This window comes from Psammomys obesus, unplaced genomic scaffold, assembly GCF_907164565.1.
Source record: "Psammomys obesus unplaced genomic scaffold, mPsaObe1.curated_primary_1811, whole genome shotgun sequence".
Lineage (NCBI taxonomy): Eukaryota > Metazoa > Chordata > Mammalia > Rodentia > Muridae > Psammomys > Psammomys obesus.
Window position 1 is genome coordinate 13,865,278 of NW_026596069.1, and position 23,407 is coordinate 13,888,684.

The 23,407-nt window shown below is 36.9% G+C and overlaps 1 protein-coding gene across 1 annotated transcript in view; it reads left to right on the top strand.

Moving 5' to 3' along the window:
* Window positions 1–23,407, top strand: part of Ccdc178 (coiled-coil domain containing 178) — a 267,043-nt gene that overhangs the window by 16,668 nt on the left and 226,968 nt on the right. The window contains exons 3-5 of the mRNA XM_055625711.1: window positions 8,473–8,552; window positions 11,004–11,204; window positions 17,483–17,703. Coding sequence (XP_055481686.1) covers window positions 8,473–8,552; window positions 11,004–11,204; window positions 17,483–17,703 — 502 coding nt within the window. The remainder of the gene's footprint in view (window positions 1–8,472; window positions 8,553–11,003; window positions 11,205–17,482; window positions 17,704–23,407) is intronic.

Sequence of the window (23,407 nt, forward strand, 5' to 3'; positions counted from 1 at the left end):
TTAATTAAAATATAAAAACTAGAGATCCAAGATGGTGGGCGACCAGCGCACCTTATCTGAGGCACACAGGATCCAAAACTCTAAAATCGGTGAGTGGAAGGGCAGCTGAAGCCAGAATATTGCCATTGAGGCTTCCTGGGAGAGAGGGGACAACCTGTGATCTGAGACCATTTGGATCCAGGTCACCTGCAGACCTCTCTGCAGATTGAGAAGGGAAGAATATTCAAACTCCCGCCCCACTCCCCGCACTTACCCTTGACACAAGCACAGGCCTCCCTGCTTGGCACATGAGAGAGCAGAGGCAAATCTCCCAGTTCCACTGGTGGGCGGCAGGCAGCTGTGAGCACCTTTCAGTAGGCCATTGTGGGCCTCCCACGTCAGAGGCAGGCCAGAAAGGCTTTCCAAGCCCCCTCAGCTGGCAACCTTCCAGGCCTCCCAGGTCTGCAATGATGTAGGGCCTCTCAGCAGGTGGCGGTACCGTCTTCCCAGATCTGCAGAAACAGCTGAAGCTGCGGCTCCTTAATAGGAGCCTCCGTGCTCCAGGACTAAGACAATAGAAGTGGTTATCCCAAGTAAGGGTCTCGCTGCCCAGCAGACAAACAGTGGACACCACTGAGCTGATGGATCTCCTATACTCTCTGCTGGCCCAAATCTAAGAGGAGAGAACAGGGGAAACCCCCGTACTTTCCAATTAGGCCTGCTAGAAGTGAGCACACCTTCAAGTGCGTGCATGCAGAATCCCAGATCCAGGGTTGCTCCGCGCTATCAGCCAGACATTGGGCTCTCTCACCCACACCCACTGTGGGCAATATAAGGATTCTTGGGACAGTATTCTCAACTGTGGGTCCGTCTGTGGACCCAGGCAGAAGTACAGACTCCAGGAACAAACAGCAAAAGGTTACAGATAAGTAGATGGCTAGAGGTTGGCATAAGAACACATCCAACAAAAATCAGGACATTATGGTTTCACCAGCAACCCCAAAATAAATGGACATGCTAATTTATTGGAAACACGGGAAAAGGATCTCAATTCTAGGCTTATACAGATTATTAGAAGCACATAAAAAGGAAATGAACAAAGCTCTCAAATAAATACAGGCACCTACAGTCAAAAAAAATAGAGGCACAAGGAGAGGCACAATTACTGGCACATAGAGAGGAAACAAACAAAAAAAATAGAGGTTATCTGGAAAGACAGTAATCCATATTCAAACAGATGAAGGAAATGGTATAAGACATGAAAACAGTATTAGAATCAATAAAGAACACACAAACAGAGAAAACCCTGGATTTAGAAAACTTAGAAAAAACTATTAGAAACAATAAAGGTGAGCATCACCAGTAGAATACAAGAGATGAAAGAGAGAATCTCAGGTGAAGATACACTTGCAGAAATTGATACATCTCTCAAAGCAAAAGTAAAATCAGAAAAGTTCCAAACACAAAACATCCCAAGAAATCAAGGACGCCGTGAAAAGACAAAATCTAAGAATAATAGGAATAGATGAAAAAGAAGATACAAGGATCCAAGGTCCAGAAAATATTTTCAATAAAATCATAAAAGAAAATTTTCCCAACATTAAAAAAAGAGATGTCCATAACATACAAGAGGCCTAAAGAACACCAAATAGACTAGACCAGAAAAGAAACTCCTCATGTCACATTTTAGTCAAAATGCTAAATCTACAAAACAAAGAAAAGGTATTAAAAGCAGCAAGGGAAAAAGGCCAAGTAACATATAAAGGTAGACCTATCAGAATCACGGCAGACTTCTCATCAGAAACTATGAAAGCCAGAGGGCCTGGGCAGATGTCAAGCAGACTTTAAGGGTTCCAAACCAGACTAAAGATTTCAAGGGACAGATCATCTAGACAGAAGGTAAATAGGAAAATAATGACACTTAAACAGGTCCTAAGTTAAGTGGACCCAATAGATGTCTACACAACTTTTCACCCAAACTCAAAAGAGTATAACTTCTTCTCAGCACCTCACAGAACCTTCTCAAAAATTGACTATATAGTCAGGCACAAGGCAAGATTCAACAGATACAAGAAGATCGAAATAATCCCTTGTTTCCTATCAGATCATCATGACCTAAAACTAGACCTCAACAACAACAGAAATAGCAAAGAGCCTACATACACATGGAAACTAAACAACTATCTACTCAGTGAGAGCTTGGTCAAGGAAGAAATAAAAAAAAAAAAAGAAATTAAAGACTTCCTAAAATTCAATGAAAATGAAGGCACAACATACCCAAACTAATGGGACACAATGAAAGCAGTGCTCAGAGGAAAGTTCGTAGCACTAAGTGCCTACAGAAAGAAGTTGGAGTCATCTCATACAAGCAAATTACTAGCACACCTAAAAACCCGAGGAAAAAAGAGGCAGACACACCAGAGGTGTAGATGATTGGAAATAATCAAACTCAGAGCTGAAATCAATAAATTAGAAACAAACAAACAAAAAACTCAATCAATAAAACCAAGATCTGGTTCTTTGAGAAAATCAACAAGATAGACAAACTCTTAGCCAAACTAACTAAAAGGCAGAGAGAAACTATACGAATCAGCAAAATAAGAAACAAAAAGGGAAACATAACAACAGACACTGAGGAAATCCAAACCATCATTAGGTCTTACTACAAAAACCTATATGCCCCGAAATTTGAAAATCTAAATGAAATGGACAATTTTCTTGATAGATTCCATCTACCAAAATTAAATCAAGATCAGGTAAATAGTTTGAATAGTCCTATAGTCCCCAAGGAAAAAGAAACAGTCATCAAAAGCCTCCATTCAAAAAAAAAAAAAAAAAAAAGCCCAGGGCCAGATGGCTTCAGTGCAGAATTCTTCAAAGAAGAGCTAACTCCAATTCTCTTCAAACTATTCCACAAAATAGAAACAGAAGGAATATTAGCATTCTATGAAGCCACAGTCACCTTGATACCTAAACCACACAGATACCAAACATAAAAGAGAACTTCAGACCTATCTCTCTTACGAATATTGATGCAAAAATACTCAATAAAATATTCACAAACCGAATCCAAGAACACATAAAAGATATCTTCCGCCTTGACAATTTAGGCTTTATCTCAGGCATGCAGGGGTGGTTCAATATAAGGAAATCCATAAATGTATCTACCTTATAAACAAGCTGAAGAAGAAAAATGACATGATTATCTCCTTAGATGCCGAAAAAGCATTTGACAAAATCAAGCACCCATTCATGTTTAAAGTCTTGGAGAAATCAGGATACAAGGCACATACTTAAACATAGTAAAGGCAACATACAGCAAGCCTATAGCCAACATCAAACTAAAAGGAGAGAATCTTAAAGCAATCCCACTGAAATCAGGAACAAGGCAAAGCTGCCCACTCTCTCCTTATCTCTCCAACATAGTATTTGAAGTCCTAGGTAGAGCAATCAGACAACTAAAGGAGATCAAGAGGCTTACAAATAGGAAAGGAATAAGTCTAAGTATCACTATTTCCAGATGATATGATAGCATACATGAGCAACCCCAAAAATTCTACCAGAGAACTCCCAAAGTGGCTGGATACAAAATTAACTCAAAAAAATCAGTAGCCATCCTGTATGCAAAAGAGAAAAGGGTTGTGAAAGAAATTAGGGAAAATACACCCTTCAGAATAGCCACTAATAACATAAAGTACCTTGATGTGATTCTAACCAAGCGAGTGAAAGACCTGTCTGAAAAAAAACTCCAATTCTCTGAAGAAAGAAATTGAAGAAGAAATCAGAAGTTGGAAAAATCTCCCATTCTCATGGATAGGCAGGATTAATATAGTAAAAATGGACATCTTGCCAAAAACAATCTACAGATTCAATGTAAACCCTATCAAAATACCAATACAATCCTTTACAGAACTCGAAAGAACAATTTTCAACTTCATATGGACAAACAAACAAACAAAAAAAAAAACAGCATTGCCAAAACAATACTGTACAAAAACAGATCATCTGGAGGTGTATCTCCATACTTGATCTCAAGCTGTACTACAAAGAAATAGTAATAAAAAGTGCATAGTACTAGCATCAAAAGGAATGGTGGATCAACGGAATCCAATAGAAGGTCCAGAACTGAACCCACACACCTACAGATACCTGATTTTTGACAATGAAGCAAAAAACCATACAATGGAAAAAAAGACAGCATCTTCAACAAATGGTGCTGGTCTAACTGGATGTCTACATGCAGAAAAATGTAAATAGATCCATATTTATCACCCTGCACAAAACTAAAGTCTAAATAGATAAAAGACCTCAACATCAAAACAGACACACTAAACCTGGAAGAAGAAAAACTGGGGAAGAGCTTTGAACTCATTGGCACAGGAGACAACTTCCTGAACAGAACACCAACAGCACAGGCTCTAAGATCAACTATCAATAAATGGAACCTCATGAAATGAAAAGCTTCTGTAAAGAAAAGGACAGTGTTATCAGAACAAAATGATAGCCTACAGACTGGGAAAAGATCTTCACCAACCCTATATCTGACAGAGGGCTAATATCCATATATGTATGTATGGATAAACACACACACACACACACACACACACACACACACACACACACACACATATATATATATATATATATATATATATATATATATATATATCAAGTTAAACAGGAAACTATCAAGTAACCCAATTTAAAAAATGTGGTATGGAGCTAAACAGAGAATTCTCTGCAGAGGAATATACAATGGCAGAGAAACACTTAAAGAAATGTTCAATGCCTTTAGTCATCAGGCAAATGAAAATTAAAGCAGCCCTGAGAATTCACCTTGTACCCATCAGCATGGCTAAGATCAAAAACTCAAGTGACAACACATGCTGGAGAGGTTGTGTTGTGAGAAAGGGGAACCCTCCTCCACTGCTGGTGGCAATGTAACCTTGTACAACCACTTTGGAAATCAATATGATCCTTTCTCAGACAATTAGAAAAAGTGCTACTTCAAGATCCAGCTATAGCACTCCTAGGCATATATACAAAAGATGCTCAAGTACACAACAAGAACATTTGCTCAACCATGTTTCTAGCAGCTTTATTCATAATAGCCAGAACCTGGAATCAACCCAGATGCCCCTCAACTGAGGAAATGGAAAACAGAAACTGTGGTACATTTATACATTGGAATACTACTCAGCTTTTAAAAACAAGGAAATCGTGAAATTTTCAGGCAAATGGTGGGTACTAGAAAAGATCATCCTGAGTGAGGTATCCCAGAAGCAGAAAGACACACATGGTATATACTTACTTGTAAGTGGATATTAGACATATAATATAGGATAACCATATTAAAATCTGTACACCTAAAGAAGCTAAGAAGAAGGAGGCCCCTGGGTAGGATGATCAATCATCACTCAGAAAGGCAAATGGAATGGAAATTGAAAGAGGGAGTAAACAGGGAACAGGACAGGAATCTACCACAGAGGGTCTCTGAAAGACTCTACCCAGCAGTGTATCAAAGCAGATGCTGAGACTAGTAACCAAACTTTGGGCAGCGTGCAGGGAATCTTATGAAAGAAAAGGGAGATAGAAAGACTTGGAGGGGACAGGAGCTCCACAAGGAGAGCAACAGAACCAAGAAATCTGGGCCCAGGAGTATTTTCTGAGACTAATGCTCCAATGAGGACCATACATGGAGATAACCTAGAACCCCTGCACAGAGGTAGCCCATGGCAGCTCATTATCCAAGTGGGTTCTCTAGTAATGAGAACAGGGACTGTCTCTGACATGAACTCAGTGGCTGGCTCTTTGATCACTTCCCCCTGATTGGGGAGCAGCCTTACCAGGCCACAGAGGAAGACAGTGCAGCCAGTCCTGATGAGACCTGATAGGCTAGGGCCAGAGGGAAGGGTAGGAGGACCTCCCTATCAGTGGACTTGGAGAGGGCCATGTGAGGAGATGAGGGAGGGAAGAAGAGTGGGTTTGGGAGGGACGAGGGTGGGGGCTACAGCTGGGATACAAAGTGAATAAACTGTAATTAATACCAAAAATATTTAAAAGTAAAAAATAGAAAAAAAAACTTTAGCCAAGTATAATTGTCACATTCCCTAACACAAATACTAGAAAAGTAGAGACTAGATGATGGCCAATTGGTACCAAGCTTAAGGTATGTATTAAGACCCTCTTTCAAAAAATAAACAAAATAAACACATAAGCAAAGAAATAAAATCCCCCCCACTCCTAAAAAGCCAACCATTTCTACCTTAAAACACATACCCCAAAGAACTTGAAACGTGTTTTCAAATGAAAATTTAAATACAAATGTTCAAAGCAGCAGTTTTCATGATAGCTAAGAGGTGAAAAATAAAAACTATCAGTGAATTAAAACTGTGGTTTATTTATGTAATGAAATATTTTTATGCCATTTAAAGAAATGAAAATATTATACATATCTATGCATTACCTATAGGTATAATATATATGTTGTAGGGGCTGGGCACAAATGCTTACCTTTATATTAATATTTTATGTGGAATATTTATCGTGGCTGCATCCATAGAGACAGAGAGCAGATTAGTCACTGATAAAGACTAAAACGAGAAAGAGAAGAGTGTGTTTAATCAAATAGTTGACTATAAATAACTTTATTTTAAAAGTGTAATAGAAAGATTTATTGGACTTGGTATTAGAACAAAACTTTGGAAGACAATATGCAAGACTACAGCTTCCCCGGTGTGGTGGTGCCTTTAATCTTCTTACTCAGAGGCAGAAGCAGACAGATCACTGTGAGATTGAAGCCAGGCTGGCATAACTAGAGAGTTTCAGGATAACCAGTGCTTTACAAAGGTGCCCCAAAGAAACAAACAAACAACAACAATGAAACCTTCACAACTGTAGTTAATTGTGTATGGTAACATGCCCCAAGATGCAATGAAGACTGCAAGCCAAAAGGCAAAAGCATTGTTTAATCATTGATTTGGGGACAATTAATGATTGATTATTTTAAAAATTCAAAATATATATATATATAATTCAAACTACAATTCTTAATTAAATTTCCTGAAATAAAAAGGAAGGGAAAAATAAAGAAGACAATGGATGTATTTTATAAAAATTGACTTTTGAAATAAATTTTGAAATATAATATATGCAACCATTGCAAATGGTAAAATTAAAACTTATGGGAATGATATGCACCAAAATAAGATATGAATTTGATGGTGACTTGCATAAAAGCTGAAGTATTCCTACAGTGTGAACATGAGTTATTTTATGAGTTTTAATGATATTTGTTATTCATGAAGCTCTTGTTAATTTTAATGACTCTTTAATAAAAATGAATGATTTAGTAAAAGCTCTAAAATGACCCATCTTTCCATTGATGCTGATTTATGTAAAATCTTCATCAGTGAAAATATAAATTTTTTAAAATACAGGAAAACTTAGTTTAGGATCTAAGCATTAGGTTAGAGAAATAGTGATAGTAAAAAAAATATATTTTGTATTAGTTAAACTCCAGTAAGAAGATTATTTGGAAAGGAAATAACATTCTTTTTATCTGGCTACTTTTCTAAAATCTTGCTAATTTTAAGTCTGAAATGGTTAAACCTACCCTTTGTAGTATGTATTGGCTATCCAGAACTCACTAAAACAAAGTACTATCACATCCATTTAATTTTCAGTCAAACCTGCCCTTTGGAACTGGAGACGTAGTTCAGTAATTTACAAAGGATACTCCTCCTGCAGAGGAGCCTAGCTCAGCCCACACCTACATGTGGCAGGTCATAATCACTGAGCCAGCCATCTAATGTCCACTTCTGGTGGGCAAGCACCCACACATATGTAGAGAACACCCCCCTACGCACACACACACACCCACACACACATACACACACACACACACACAGTTTATTAATTAAGTTGTATCTTATAAAATTTTTAGGAAATAAGAACTTTATTTATTTATTGTTTTATTATACATATTGTTCACTTTCTATCTGAGCTGTAGCCCCTTCCCTAGTCCCCTTTCCCAATCCCACTTTTCCTCCCTCATCTCCTCCCATTCCCCTCTCCAAGTCCACTGATAGGGAAGGCTTCCTCTCCTTCAGTCTGACCCTAGTCTATCAGGTCTCATCAGGAGTGGCTGCATTGTCCTCCTCTGTGGCCTGGTAATGTGCTCCCTCCTCAGGAGTAGGTGATCAAAGAGCAGGCCACGAAGTTCGATATAAGAATTTCTAAATAAAAGTACTGTTTTAATTTCCTCTCAAGAAAGTTCAAGACATTTATGATTGTTTTAAAAGTTTTTATTATTGTGAGGGTAAATACTACTGGATAATAGAACTTTCTTTATCTTATTGCACTATTTAGTGTGGTTACCACGCAAACAACATTTAACATTCCACACAAATGTTTTACCAAGTTTTGTTTGACTAATTTTAAGTCATTTATCTTTCACGAATTGATGCCGGCTCCCTTGGTATGTATGCGTAGGACTTCTGCCATGAAAGATGAACTGGAAGATGTGGGTGTGTCCACTCCAGAGAAAGAAGGCCGCTCTGAAAAAGCACGGGGTAAGTTTGTTTCTCCATACTAGGGATGTATAATTGTTTACAAGTCATTGAACTTTTATTTAACATGTTTTTAATACAGGTTTTCTGGATATTGAATATCGAAAGAGCCTGTTATGCCATTATGGGAAGCATACCTTCCTCTAGTGTTGATTATTCTAACTGACTTCTGTTCCAGACACTGGCTTAAGTATACTTATAGTGATACCTGCCCAGAGCCCAAGGAGCTAGTTACAATTGAGAGTCATTGATAAAACTTTCTGTGTGACCAGGATATTGTCTGTCTGTCTCTCTGGTGGGGTAGGTGCTATCCACAGAGTTACTGACCAGCTGGCATGTAGCAGAAAGACTGAAGAACTTCATTCTAAAGTCTAGTCTTAACTCACATTAGACATAAATAGCTGTGGTTCAGGGGCTTCCATCTGATCAGAATTTAACACAATCTAATAAAAAAGTTGCAAAAATTAAATATTGGCTTAAAGCAATTATGAATACTATTTCAACATATTTGGATATATGCTTTGAGATTATACTAAATTTCTCCTCTTTGCTTGTCACAAAAATTTTAGACATGCCTTCATCGGAGGAACACTGATAAACTCTGGACTTCTCCTTAGAAGGAAGAATACTTTGTTTTGTCTTTCAAAGCATCATTCTGAGGCTCGGTTTTGAGTGACTGATCCACTTCATTTAATTATTTATTTTCCATATTAATGTCTATAGAGAAGATGAAAACTTCAGTGTTTACACATCACAGATGCAGAAGAAGAACAGATTAAGTTATTGATGGCTACAGTCACAGTAAAAGTATGTAGCATAACATGCATCAGAAAGATGCACAGGAGAGACTAAGATCCACATGGTACCAGGAAGATGGTAACCTGTTAAAAGTGTGTCAACATTTGCAAGTCATTGTTTACAGATACACTGAGTTTATTTGGAGGGGTGTCCATTAGAGAGATTTGTGTTACAATGGATCAGAGGCACCACAGGTCACTTACACATATAACATTTAACTGCATGCCATTAAAGAGAGAGCAAAAGGTAATTTTTAAAAACAGAAAGAACAACTTTGGTAAAGCACTCGTAAATTCAGTAAAGTGCTGTGATTATCAGTGACATTAGTATCTCTGTGTATGTTAGACTAAAACTTCTTAGGGAGATTGTTCACGGGGTCATTCACAAATTGTCAATGTTCCATGAATATTTCCTTAAAGGCTCACTCAGTAAAGTACTCAGGATGAAAGCAAACAACAGGTTCAAATAGACCAGATAAAGCTGGGCCCAGGGAGAGATTTTTTGCCCATTAATATTATTTAAAGGTACATGTCGATGTTTTTGACAAGCTCTCTAGGATAGGAGAAAAAATATGCAACAGTCTAGCTTGCCTTCAGAAGCATTATGTAGCCATTTGTGATACTGCCACCTAGTAGAAAAATCGTCTTTATTATCCAAAAGAAAAACAAATTCATCCACCCTTTTCCTGTGTTATGCTGTTTCACTGTCTTACTTCCCATCCCCCCTCCACGGTGTCCTTTTCTTTCTTGACACTGTGTTTATGTATTCTTGTCATGTTGCATGTTAGCAAAAGTCAAAGTTTATAGCTACAAATACCAGCAGAACAGGCCTCTCATCTGTCTTCCTTACCTTGTTCTCTCTCGAGGAAAGCATATTATTGCTGCTGGAGAAAATACTAATCTTTGTACACATTTTGTTCACCAGCAGATGAATGAATACCTCTGGTAATACTTTGTTAACATTAAGCCATATTATTCCAGAGCTGTGAACCAGGGATCACACGCGTCTCTGATTAACAGAGTTAATTAAGGCTGAATAAATAGAATTTGAAAATGTCCGCCAAGGCTAAGCGGAGAAGTTATTATCTGATAACGGTGAAGAATATCAATGCCTTCTTTTCCAGGAACAGAGTAATCTTCAATATTGATTTAAACTGTGCATTGTGATCTGTGTCCTTGAGGACTGGAAGGGAATATGGCCATGATTTAAGATAAAGCAGCTTGGGTGATGTTTTCTCTTCCAATACAGTGATTCTTTTCAAGTTACTAGTTGAGGATTTATATACACTTTTGATGTGTTCACTAAAAATTCTGTATCTGAAGAATATGCCATCTTTGAGTTATCCTCATGATTGGGTTATATAATCTTAAATTCCTTTTGTTTGTTTTCAAGGCAAATCCCTCACTCTGTGGCCCAGACTGCCCCTACAGGGATCTTGCAGCCTGTCAGCCTCTTAAGTGTTGATATTACAGGCCTGTGCCATCATGCCTGGCTCTGTTTTATGTTACAAATGGCCTTTTAAATATCATTTCACTTTTCTAAACTTCCCTTAGATAGACAAATATTTGAAAGACTATTTCCAGTAAGCCCCATGTTCTGTCGCACTGCTCAGGGGCTGAGTGATTAACAAGCATGAATGCATGTTCCCATTTTAAGATGAGAAGTGTCCAGAGTTGAAGAAGAAAATGGAGATATTGCTGGCAGAGGCCATCTACCTCATTAAAAGTCTGGAAACTGACAGGGCTGAAGCGGAACAAGCATTACTACAACAAAAATCAAGAAAGAAAAGGATTAGCACAAAAATTGACTCTTGGTCCCTTTGGAAACTTCAGGAACTCCCCATAGCTGTGCAGAAAGGTAGGAAAAGGGTTTTCTATTCTTCCAGTCTCTGTTAGAGAAGAGAGGATGCATTGCTGATGGCTACAGAGATCACTGTTACATGTTTATAAACTGGAGCTGGTATGAAATATGGTATTAAATGTTGTGATGAATCCAGAGACACACATGGATGCTGTATGAGCAAACCTTGATTATGGGCTTTTAAGTGTGTTGAAAATCCCATTCATTAGCATACCATGGAGATGGGCAAACATTTGACATATGTTTACTTACCATAATGGTAGTATTTGAATTATTAAAAATTCATAAAGATGACTGGTATCATTAGCCATATTTTGGGATGTTGAAATATTCAGATTTCAGAGTGAAATATTGTGAATATTATGTATTCACTTTTGAGAACGGAAATGTAAGTTCAGTTTTAAAGGAATTCCTAGCAAGAAGATAATATGTTTTCAGTAGTAATAGGGGCAACCATTCTTTAAGAAAATATTCTCCTGTAGCATATACAGAGGAAGAGCCAGAGTGGAATATTACACAAACTGAAGTTGCTGTGTCATTAAATTAAATCCTATATCCTGTATCCTGTATCATTAAATTAAATCATATATCATTATAACATTCTAGAGCAGTATTCAGGATAAAAGCTTCTTACCCCATTGTGAAGTAAAATTTTCAGTTAAGGAGTCATTGGCTTTGAAGTCACTTAAAAAAATAGGATACTTATACAATTGTTCACATAAATAGGAAAATTTTTCCTTTTTAATTATAATTATAATTTATTACAATTTCTTCAATTTATATTCCAGCTCTGGCCCCCTCCCTAATCTCCCAAACCCCTGCTTCCTCTCTCTACTCCCATTATGACCCTCCCCTGGTCCACTGATGGGCCACAGTATGAGTCATTACTCTGTGATAGCAGGTAATAACTTAAAATCTGTGTTTTGCTGAACACATGAATAACCAGTCTTTGTAGCACCAAACATTCCAAAATTATTGTCTTCGAAGTATATAAATGTGTGTTCTGAGGAGCAGAAAGAAAATATTTTAATTGAAATGGTCTTTTGTGTACTTCTTTTCTTAAACCTAATTATTATTATTAACATTCCACTAGTGCATTACTGTGCTGAAAACTGAGTTCAAAGCCTCTGGATGCCATGTAACTAGGTTGAGACAACGACAGGGTCAGGATTGGTGCCTAGGGATACTGTTGACCGCATCAGGTTATTGAGCTGCTGCATATTCACATCCACAGAGCATCTGCGCTTTACCTAATTGCTGTTCCTCACTAGCAGTAGTAGAAAAAATGGATGTTGAGAGCTGATTTTTATAATGTTGTACTGATTACCTTATAAACCTTTTATAACATTATTTAGATACTGTCATTTTGAGTCTGTTTAGAGTTAAATTTAGGGAGTTATAGAAATAAAATTAATATAGATGTGCATACATTCTAATAACTAATAAATCAATAAATTCTTGAGATGGGTAATAACTTAGGGTTTAGATTAACTTTTAATCAGTACTATTAAAGGCCTACTTAAATTTCAAATGGGTATTTACTTGCTTCATTTTATTTAAGGGGCTTATACATGCAGTATAATTTAAAGTCAGTACTATATACTTCGTAAGAACTTTCTGTGTGAAAAAGGCTTCTAAAAAATTGTTTCCAGGAATTAACTGGCTTTCTGTGGATATAAAAAGAACACAATCCTTAAATGTTATTAATCTGTTTATAAGGTATAGAATTACATGTTTTCTGCTTGTAGAACCTTAAAGTTTCTTGTATAATAAATGTAAATAACTCAGTTCTTTTTGGCAGCTATAATAAGTAGGATATGTTTTAGACCAAACATTTAATAAACCAGGGAACCCATCTGTTGCTCTCCCAGATCTCTTCCAGAGGTTTTCCATCCTACCCTCCTATCTGCCACAATACATATGTTTTGTTTCATCCCCCAGAAAGCTGACTCAAAGTGGCTTGTGCTAAAGATGTTTTCTCTAGCGTAACTTCCTTCTGGATCGGCCAAAGAGAATCTACATGGGAAACCATGAAGAGGTCATTGTGGAGAGTGGGGCAGTATATTCATAGCCCTGGTGCCTTCCTCTCTGTCTAGTTATAACTCCCCCTGAAACAGCAGCTCTTGTTATCTGATACGTAGTTCTATCTAAAGAATTGTCTTTTCTTTATCAAAACAATAACCAGAACTGTCTTCCAACATAAATTGGGTGTTGTATAATCCTACAGGCTATAAAGTCAGTCTTATAGTTTTTGCTCATAAAATAAAGCAACACATACATTTTATCATACAGCACAGGCATTTGGAGACACCCATGAAGAAGGGCCTCAGACTCTCCTGGTGTTCCGCTCGCCTGCTTTTACTGGTTCCTTGCTTTTCACCCATCTCTGCTTGTGGATTCATGACTACATCTCTGTGGTCATCTAACGGAGAAGGAAGAAATCCTAGACTTTACAATGACCGCGTTTGACAGCACGTGAAACATTTTGTAGAGCTAGCATGTCCTGCCCAATCTGAGAACTAGAGGTAGCTTTCCGCAGTGAGAATAACTGAAAGTAACTCTTGAAGGATAGAGGGGCAAGGCATGGGGAGGAAGAGAAAGAGGAAGAGAGGCACTGAAGTGATGGAGCGTACGAACGTGAGATGAATCAAAACCATTTTCTTCTTCTTCCTCTTCCACCTCCTCCTTCATCTGTCCTTCCTCCTCTCCCCCTACTTCTCTCTTCTTCTTCTAATACAGAATCTTACTATATTAAAGTTCTGTTGAGTTTCTCATCTTCATACCTCATCTACCTGCACACTGGGATTACAGGTGTGCAGCACCACATCCTGCCTGTGGTTCTGATCATTGATAACGAAAACACTCAGAATACATCTTTGAGAGCAACATTTCACTAACTGTGAATGTTTACAGAAAGAGAATTATCAGTACGTAAACAGATAACCAAAATATTTTTCTTGACATTAACATAAAGACTTTGATTTAATAGCTAGAAATGCCTCAAATACAAAATATTCATGGGTATAAAATATAACACTATGTTTTTGTAAATGTAATTAGAGATGTCTACAAAATTTTCAAGAAACAGAGTTCATAGATAATATAAGAAGGCACTTTAAACTACTCAGCAAAGTTAGTGGGAATCAGTATAAATATGAAAAAAAATACAGGCCTAACTCATTAAAGGAAGGCAAAATTCATAAACGTATTTATCAACAAAAGTCATGAGAAAATTTGTTTTATGTTATTAAAAAAAATTGTTTCATTTCAACAATACAAGATGGCGTTGGTATTAGGAAGCTGTAATGGGAAGAATGAGAAAGCTCTGTTGTCAAATTTGCTTGTAATTGTCTAAGTGTATATTAAACAGATAAAGTAATTAGAAGTAATTTCCATGTCTAAAACTTCAAACATTTTTATCCAAACAGTTAACGTTTATCCATTTTTATGTTTCTTTTCATTGTTATTTTCTTCCTATGATCCTTGCTTGGTGTCAGGTAAAAGGAATTTTTATCCACCTGTTTCAGTTGTTGTCTCAGAGAATTGTTGTCACACTGTCTGCTAGTGTGGGCCTAGTCCTGGAAGCTTCTAGCCTCTGTACAATCTAACCTAGGCCTAGAATGTTTTCAGCCTCTGAGACTTACCGCTTAACGAGCTCACCCTTTCTTGTTCTTTCTTGACTGGTAGCTGGCTGGTTCAGCTCAGCTGTTCTGGCTCAACCTCCTCTCCAAACTAATTTATTCAATCTGTCTTTTCTCTTGGTCTCTGAATCTCACTGCTTGGCCTCAAACTAACTCTGGCATTCCACGTCTGGCAGGAGTATGGGCAGTCCTGCTGCTGGGCAGGAAATAGAAGTACATGCTCAGGGTGGAAAAGAGTGAAGTGTCAGGGTCAAAGGACCTGAGGGCTCCACAACGCAAGCCAGGCAGCACAGAGGGCCTAGCCTTACTTGGGCAGGTCGGTGGCTACTTCATGAGAAAGCAGAAACAGAGGCTCAATAGGAGCTCTGAAACCAGGAGAAGCAGAGCTGGAAGACCGGCTTTGTCCGGGCAGACAAAATGGCTGCTTTGGGAGCAGCTGAAGGCTTGCTCCCACAGATGGCCATGGCAGTGGGCAGAATGGTGCTGGAAAGATGGTGGCAAGGTCGACAAAGAATGGCAGAAACACGCAACACCAAACCCCAGCGATTCTTCTGGGAGAAGGGGAGCCCACCCTTCCCCAGAATCAATGACAAATCTCAGGTGGTCATGGTGGAAGAGTGGAATAAGAGAGAGTTTAATTTGTGAATCACAGACTTAGAACCCTTGGGCAGTAGAAGGAGTTTTGAGGGTGAATATGTTTGATTCATCATAGCTACGGGTTCCAAGGATACTCGATTTACATGAAACAGAACAGCCCTATCGTAAGAGGGGTAAAGCTGTTCTTAATTATGTTATAGGTGTAGGAAGAACTCCAGGTACAATTAAAGGTGATTGGTTGAAAGCCAAGGCACATAGCCGTCTCACTAGCATAAGGTGGGTGTTTCTAGGAATCCCCTGGTGCTTTCTTATCAGGAAAGGGTGGGACTTGTAATCTCCCTGTGGGCTCTGTGGCACTCCTAAGGACATCTGGCGCTATCCAAATCAAGTAGGGGGAACCCAGCTGAGAAACGGAGACTGTCATTTATACTGAGTTCAGAGGCTATCTGGAAATGCCAGCCTTAGACCTCAATAGAAAGATCCCACACTAACTCCAGCAATCTTTTCTAATCCTCTGGCTCTTGCTCTTTCTCCTTCTGTCTTCACTTGTGTCTAGCTTGTTCTCTCCTTCAACTTCTTTCTCTAAACTCTCTGGGTAAAATTGCCTCCTCTCTCTCTCATTCTCTGCGTTGCTCCCTTTAGTACCTTCCTTTTCTTCCCTGTTCTCATGAGAGTTGGGCATATCCTATTCTGTCAAATCTTTTATGATACATCACTTTTTCTGACAATTAATTAAACATCACTTTCAAACATGGGTGCTTCCTTCTACAAACTAACTTTACCTTTGTTGTTTGGGATTAAAGATGCATACCAACACAACTGAACCTATACTTTTCTTTACTTAAAACTTGCTCTGTACCAGGCTGGCTTTGAACTCACATCTGCTTTCCTCTGTCTCCTGAATTAAAGGCATGTTTGTATTCTAGCAAGATCACACAGACCTAGAAGGTATTTGGATGTGATATCTTGCCAGAGCAGCCATGTTCTGAATTAAATTTAAATTCCTCTACAACATTCTGCTTATTTCACATTATATTTTTGTTGTGGAGTTATTCTTTACCAACATCTTTGTATTAATTCATCCATCTATCCATCCATCCATCCATCCATCCATTCATCCATCCATCCATTCATTTATTCATTGATAGGGTCTCATGTATTCCTAGCTGGCCTTGAATGAATTTATATGTAGATAAAGTTGACCTTGCTGCTTCTGCATGAACTTCTTCACAATTACATAAAATACTTCTCTCTCTCTCTCTCTCTCTGTGTGTGTGTGTGTGTGTGTGTGTGTGTGTGTGTGTTTATAAAATGACCAGTTTGTTTCTGGTGGTGATAAATTGGATTTATACTAAAGATGATCAAGCTTTAGCGCTGGGATTACAAGTGTGCCAGTAGTCACCATGCTTGGTGGTGTAGGGGATCTAACTCAGAGCATTGTGGATGCTGTCCAGAACTCTGAACTGAACTATATCCCTAAGCTTGGATAGATTAACTCTATATGCTAAGTTCAGGTAAATAAATCATTCTCTTCTTTATTTTTGGTAAATCAGTCCTATAAGTCATAATAATTTTCTGTTGTTTTGTGTTTTTTTTAAATATATATAACTGGAATGCCCTAAATAAGAGTCATGGTCACCCTTTCATTTTGACATTTTAAGTCCAATTTTATCATTTTACTTTTATATATTTTTAGAAGGCCTCTATATTTTTTTATTTTATTTTAACTTTTACACAATTACATAAAATATTTATGTGTGTCTGGTGTCTATGTGTGTATGTATGTAAAATGATAGGTTTGTTGATGGTAGTAAATTGGGTTTATACTAAAGATAATCAATTAATAAAGCATGTTTTAGTCCTATTATGACAAATAAAGAAAGCGATATGTTTTATAACTTAACATTTAAATAACCCTTCTTATGATTCATAGATGAATAATTTCTAAAGCTAAAATAGCTTCTCTATATAGTCAGACATTTGGCTTATCTTCTGGCAGCTCTGAACTTTGTGTTGCTCTCATCAATTTACCTTCAGAACATGAGAGCTATTTCAAAGATATTTCAGAGCTGAACATCCATCTGGAAGACACATTTAAAACTTTGAGGCATTTGGAGCAGGAGAAGGAAAAGCTGGAAAAAGCCAATGCCAAGATCCAGAAAGATGTAGACTACATGAGTCAGCAAGGCCCTCTGCTGGAGCTAAAGAGGAAGGTGGAGTTAGACGCTCTAAGAAAATGTTATAGTGAAAAGTTTGAGGTGAGTGAATGTGTGTGTATCTTCCTGGTTATTACAAAATATTTCAGCTCTAAAAACTGAATGTATGTTGTAAAGCTGACCTCTAGTTTTAATTCTCCAATAACCCGTTCATTTTTAATTTAATGGTATTCATTTAAACAACATCTTTGAACTCTTTGAAAGTAAGTAGAATGTATCAGTAATTTAATCATTGATAAAAGTTACAAATGTAATGCTACTTCAAATGATTAAATGACATCCATCACATATAAAATCATTCTATAGAAAATAATTTATTTGAAACTGTCCTTCAAATAACAAATTTACTTCATATTAGTGTTTGATCATTTTAAAAACAAATCCTTGAATGTTTCACCACACAGTGCCGTTGTCATTCTTTTATCTAAAAAAAAAAAAAAGCATAAATTTCATCTATTCATTAGACAAAATTGAAAATGTAAATAATGTTTTAAAACAACCTTACATCTTTGAATTATACAATACTATTATTATGCTTTGACTATATAAATTTCTGCACCTCTTTATTTAAAGTAACATTATATTTTTGAACTTCTATGTTGAGTTCTGTGTGTGTGTGTGTGACTGCTAGCCTGTAGGTAGACCATGTACTTTCCGGTAAGTTTGGAGGCTAGAAGATGGTGTCTGTTCTCCAGAGTCAAAAGCAGTTGTGAGCCACTGGATGTGGGTATCAGGGACCAAGCCACTCTTCTCTTCACAAGCGGCAATTGCTCTTCACCAGAGATCCATCTTTCCAATGCCCCACATTGTTTTAATGTAATTAGACTACTCTTTGTAGATACACATGTAGCCCATCATATATATATATATATATATATATATATATATATATATATATATATACATATGATGAGTGAGAGAACATTAAATAACAAATTGTATATATAACAATATATATAAATATATTGTTTATTTAAATAACAAATTGTATATATAACAATTTGTTATTTAATTTTCTCTCACTCTCAATATCATTTTTCCCTAATATTTACTGATAAAACTGCACTTTGTCAATACACAATAACTTCACAGCAGTGTTTTCCTTTCAATGTTCATATGAAGTTTCCTCAATTGTATACCTAGTAAGAACTGAATGATAGATGAAGTCCACCTCTTATTTCATTAGCTAATGTCCGACTGTTCTCCAAAATTCCTCTGACAACTTTCCTGGAGTAGTATTGTGCTGAAAGATCAGTTTCCCCATGGAGAATTCTGGTCTTTCCTATACCCTTTTACAACTTAATAGTGGGTCAGCCAAAGTTACTTCACTTTTTTCCTAGTCTGATTTTGCTTCCACTGTGAAGGAGTTTGGAATTGTAAGAAAGCTTTTTGACAAAACTGATCCATTCAAAAGAAACACCTCTCACTATGTCTTAAGTGTGCTGACTAGTTTTATGCCAAATTGACACAAGCTAGAGTTATCTGAAAGAAGAAAACCTTATTTGAGAAAATTCCTCCATAAGATCTGGCATAGATCCCATTTATTGATTGTTGCTCTTAGAGCCTGTGCTGTTGGTGTTCTGTTCAGGAAGTTGTCGCCTGTGCCAATGAATCCAAGGCTCTTCCCCACTTTTTCCTTTAACAGGTTTAGTGTATCCGGTTTTATGTTGAGGTCTTTGATCCACTTGGACTTTAGTTTTGTGCAGGGTGATAAATATGGATCTATTTACATTTTTTCTGCATGTAGACATTCAGTTGGACCAGCACCATTTGATTAAGATGCTGCCTTTTTTCCATTGTATGGTTTCGGTTTCTTTATCCAAAATCAAGTACCCATAGGTGGGTGGGTATATTTCTGGGTCTTCTATTCTATTCCATCCATCCACCATTCTGTTTCTATGCCAGTACCATGCAGTTTTTATTACTATTGCTCTGTAGTATAGCTTAAGATCAGGGATTGAGATACCTCTTGACTATCTGTTGTTGTACAGGATAGTTTTAGCAATTCTGGAATTTTTGTTTTTCCATATGAAATTGAGTATTATTCTTTAAAGATCTATAAAGATTTTAAATGTGTTGGCATTTTGATGAAATTGCATTGAATCTGCAGATTGCTTTTGGCAGGGTAGCCATTTTCACTATGTTAATCCTACCAATCCATGACCATGGGAGATTTTTCCATCTTGTAATACCTTCTTCAATTTCTTTCTTCAGAGACTTGAAGTTTTTTTCAAACTTGTCTTTGACTTGCTTGGTTATGGTCACACCAAGGTACTTTATGTTAATTAGTTGCTATTGTGAAGGGTGTAGATTCCCTAATTTCTCTCTCAGCCCCTTTTTCTTTCATATACAGTAGGGCTACTGTTTTTTGTTTGTTTGTTTTGTTTTTGTTTTTGTTTTTTTAGTTAATTTTGTATCAAGCCACTTTGCTGAAGTTGCTTATCAGCTGAAGGAGTTCTCTGGTAGAATTTTTGGGGCAAGTCATGTGTACTATCATATCAACTGCAAATAGTGATGCCTTGACGTCTTCCTTTCCAATTTGCATCCCTTTGATCTCCTTTAGTGGTCTTATTGCTCTAGCTAGGACGTCAAGTAGTATGTTGAAAAGTAAGGAGAGAGTGGGCAGCCTTGCCTTGTTCCTGATTTCAATTGGATTGATTTAAGTGTGTCTTCTTTTAGTTTGATGTTGGCTATAGAATTGCTGTATATTACCTTTACAAGATTTAGGTATGTGCCTTGTATCCCAGATTTCTCCAAGACTTTAAACATGACTAGGTGTTAAATTTTGTCAAATGCTTTTTCAGTATCTAAGGAGATGATCATGTGGTTTTTCTCCTTCATTTTGTTTATATAGTGGATTACATTGATGGATTTCCATATATTGAACCACCCCTGCATGCCTGGGATGAAGCCTCCTTGGTCATGGTGGATGATATCTTTTATGTGTTCTTGGATTCAGTTTGCAAGTATTTTATTGAGTATGTTTGCATCAAAGTTCATAAGAGAAATAAATCTGAAGTTCTCCTTTTTGTTAGCTCTTTGTGTGGTTTAAGGTATCTGGGTGAATATGGCTTCATACAATGAGTTTGATGATGTTCCTTCTGTTTCTATTTTGTGGAATAGTTTGAAAAGAACTAGAGTTAGCTCTTCTTTCAAAGAGCTAACTCTTTGCTAAAATTCTGCTCTGAAACCATCTAGCCCTAGGCTTTTTTGGAAGGGTGGCTTTTGATACTTGCTTCTATTTATTAGGGGATATAGGACTATTTTAATTATTTACCTCATCTTGATTTAAGTTTAATAAATTGAATCTATCAAGAGAATTGTCCAATTCATTCAATTTTTAATTTTGTGGCATATAAACTTTTGTAGTATGACGTAATGGTTGTTTGTATTTCTTCAGTGTTTGTTGTTATGTTCCCCTTTTCATTTCTTGTTTTGCTGATTTGGATAGTTTTTCTCTGCCTTTTAGTTAGTTTGGCTAGGGGTTTGTCAATCTTTTTATTTTCTCAAAGAGCCAGTTCTTGGTCTCATTGATTCTTTGAATTGTTTTCTTCATTTTAAATTCATTGATTTCAACTGTAAGTTTGATTATTTCCAATTATCTGCTCCTCTTGGGTGTGTCTTCTTTTTTTTACCCCCTTGGGCATTTAGGTGTGTCATTAAATTGCTTGTATGAGATGTCTCCAAGTTCTTTCTGGAGGCACTTAGTGCTATGAACTTTCCTCTTAGCACTGCTTTCATTGTGTCCAATAGGTTTGGGTAGGTTGTACCTTCAATTTCCTTGAATTTTTGGAAGTTTCTAATTTTTTTTCACTTCTTCCCTGACCAAGTTGTCATTGAGTAGATAGTCGCTTAGTTTCCATGTGTATGTAGGCTCTTTGTTATTTCTGTTGTTAAAGTCTAGTTTTAGGCCATGGTGGTCTGATAGGATACAAGGGATTATTTCGATCTTCTTGTATATGTTGAGGCTTGCTTTATTCTTGATTAAATGGTCAATTTTTGAGAAGGTTGATGATTTGCTGAAAAGAGGGTATACTCTTTTGAGTTTGGGTGAAAAGTTTTACAGACATCTATTGGGTCCATTTGACTTAGGACCTCTGCAAGTGTCATTATTTCCCTATTTACCTTCCATCTAGCTGATCTGTCCCTTGGTGAGAGTGGAGTATTGAAGTTTTCCATTATTATGGCGTTGGGATCGATGTGTGATTTAAGCTTCAATAATGTTTCATTTACAAATGCAGGTGCTCTTGTTTTTGGTGCATAGATGTTCAGAATTGTGAAGTCCTCCTGATAGATTTTTCCTTTGATGAGAATGAAGTGTCCCATCTCATCTTTTTAGATTAATTTTGGTTGAAAGTCTATTTTATTCGATATTAGGATAGATACTCCAGCTTGTTTTCTGGGTCTGTTTGCTTGAAAAAAAAAAACCTTTTTCCAGACCTTTACTCTGAGGAAGTGTTTATCTTTGTGTAGAGGTGTGTTTCTTAGATGCAGCAGAATGTTGAATCCTGTTTCCCCAACCATTCTGTTAGTCAGTGTTTTTGAAGTTGTTGTAGTTAGCTTTTTTGAGAATTGAGTCCATTGATGTTGCTAGATAATAGTGACCAATGAATGCTAGTTCCTTTTATTGTATAGTTGGTATTGTTACTGTGTTTCAGTGCTTGTTTTCTTTTAATTCTTTGTTATGAAGTCATCTATATCTTGTGTTTTCTTGGGTATAGTTGGTTTTGTTGGATTGGACTTTTCTTTCTAGTATCTCTGTAGGGCTATGTTACTATGTAGATATTGTTTAAGTTTAGTTTATCATAGAATATTTGTTTAATCCATCTATACTGATTGAAAGCTTTGCTGGGTAAAGATAGTCTGGGTTGGCATCTGTGGTCTCTTAGAGTCTGCATGACATCTGCCCAGACCCTTCTGGCTTTTATAATTTCTGGTAAGAATTCTGGAGTGATTCTGATAGGTCTACATTTATATGTTACTTGGCCTTTTTCCCTTGCTGCTTTTAATATTTTTCCATTGTTCTGTAGATTTAGTGTTTTGACTATTATGTGACATGAGAAGTTTCTTTTCTGGTCTAGTCTATTTGTTCTGTAGGCCTCTAGTATGTTAATGGACATCTCTCTCTTTAAGTTGGAAAAATTTTCTTCTCTGACTTTCTTGAAAATATTTTTTGGACCTTGGAGTCTGGAATCTTCTTTTTTTGTCTATTCCTAATATTCTTAGAATTCATCATTTCATGGTGTCCTTGATTTTTTTGGATGTTTTGTGTTTGGAACTTTTCTGATTTTACTTTTTCTTTGAGAGATGAATCAATTTCAGCAAGTGTATCTTCAGGGCCTGAGATTTTCTCTTCGATCTCTTGTATTCTGTTGATGATGCTGACCTTTGTTGTTTCTGATCTTTTCTCTAAGTTCTCCACCTCCAGAGTTTTGTCTGTTTGAGTTTTCTTTATTGATTCTACTTCTGTTTTCAGGTCTTGCACCATTTCCTTCATCTGTTTGAATGTGGATTCCAGTTTTTCCATGATGGCCTGTATATTTTTGTTTGTTTCCTCTCTATATGGCACTAATTGTGCCTCTGCTTGTGCTTCTACCTTTGCCTCTATTTGTTTGGCTGTATTTGCCTATGTTTCCTTTAGAGCTTTGTTAATTTCATCTTTGTGTACCTCTCATAACTGGATAAATATAGCCTTAAAATCAATTTCCTGTGTTTCCTATGAATTAAAATAACCGTTTTTTGGGGG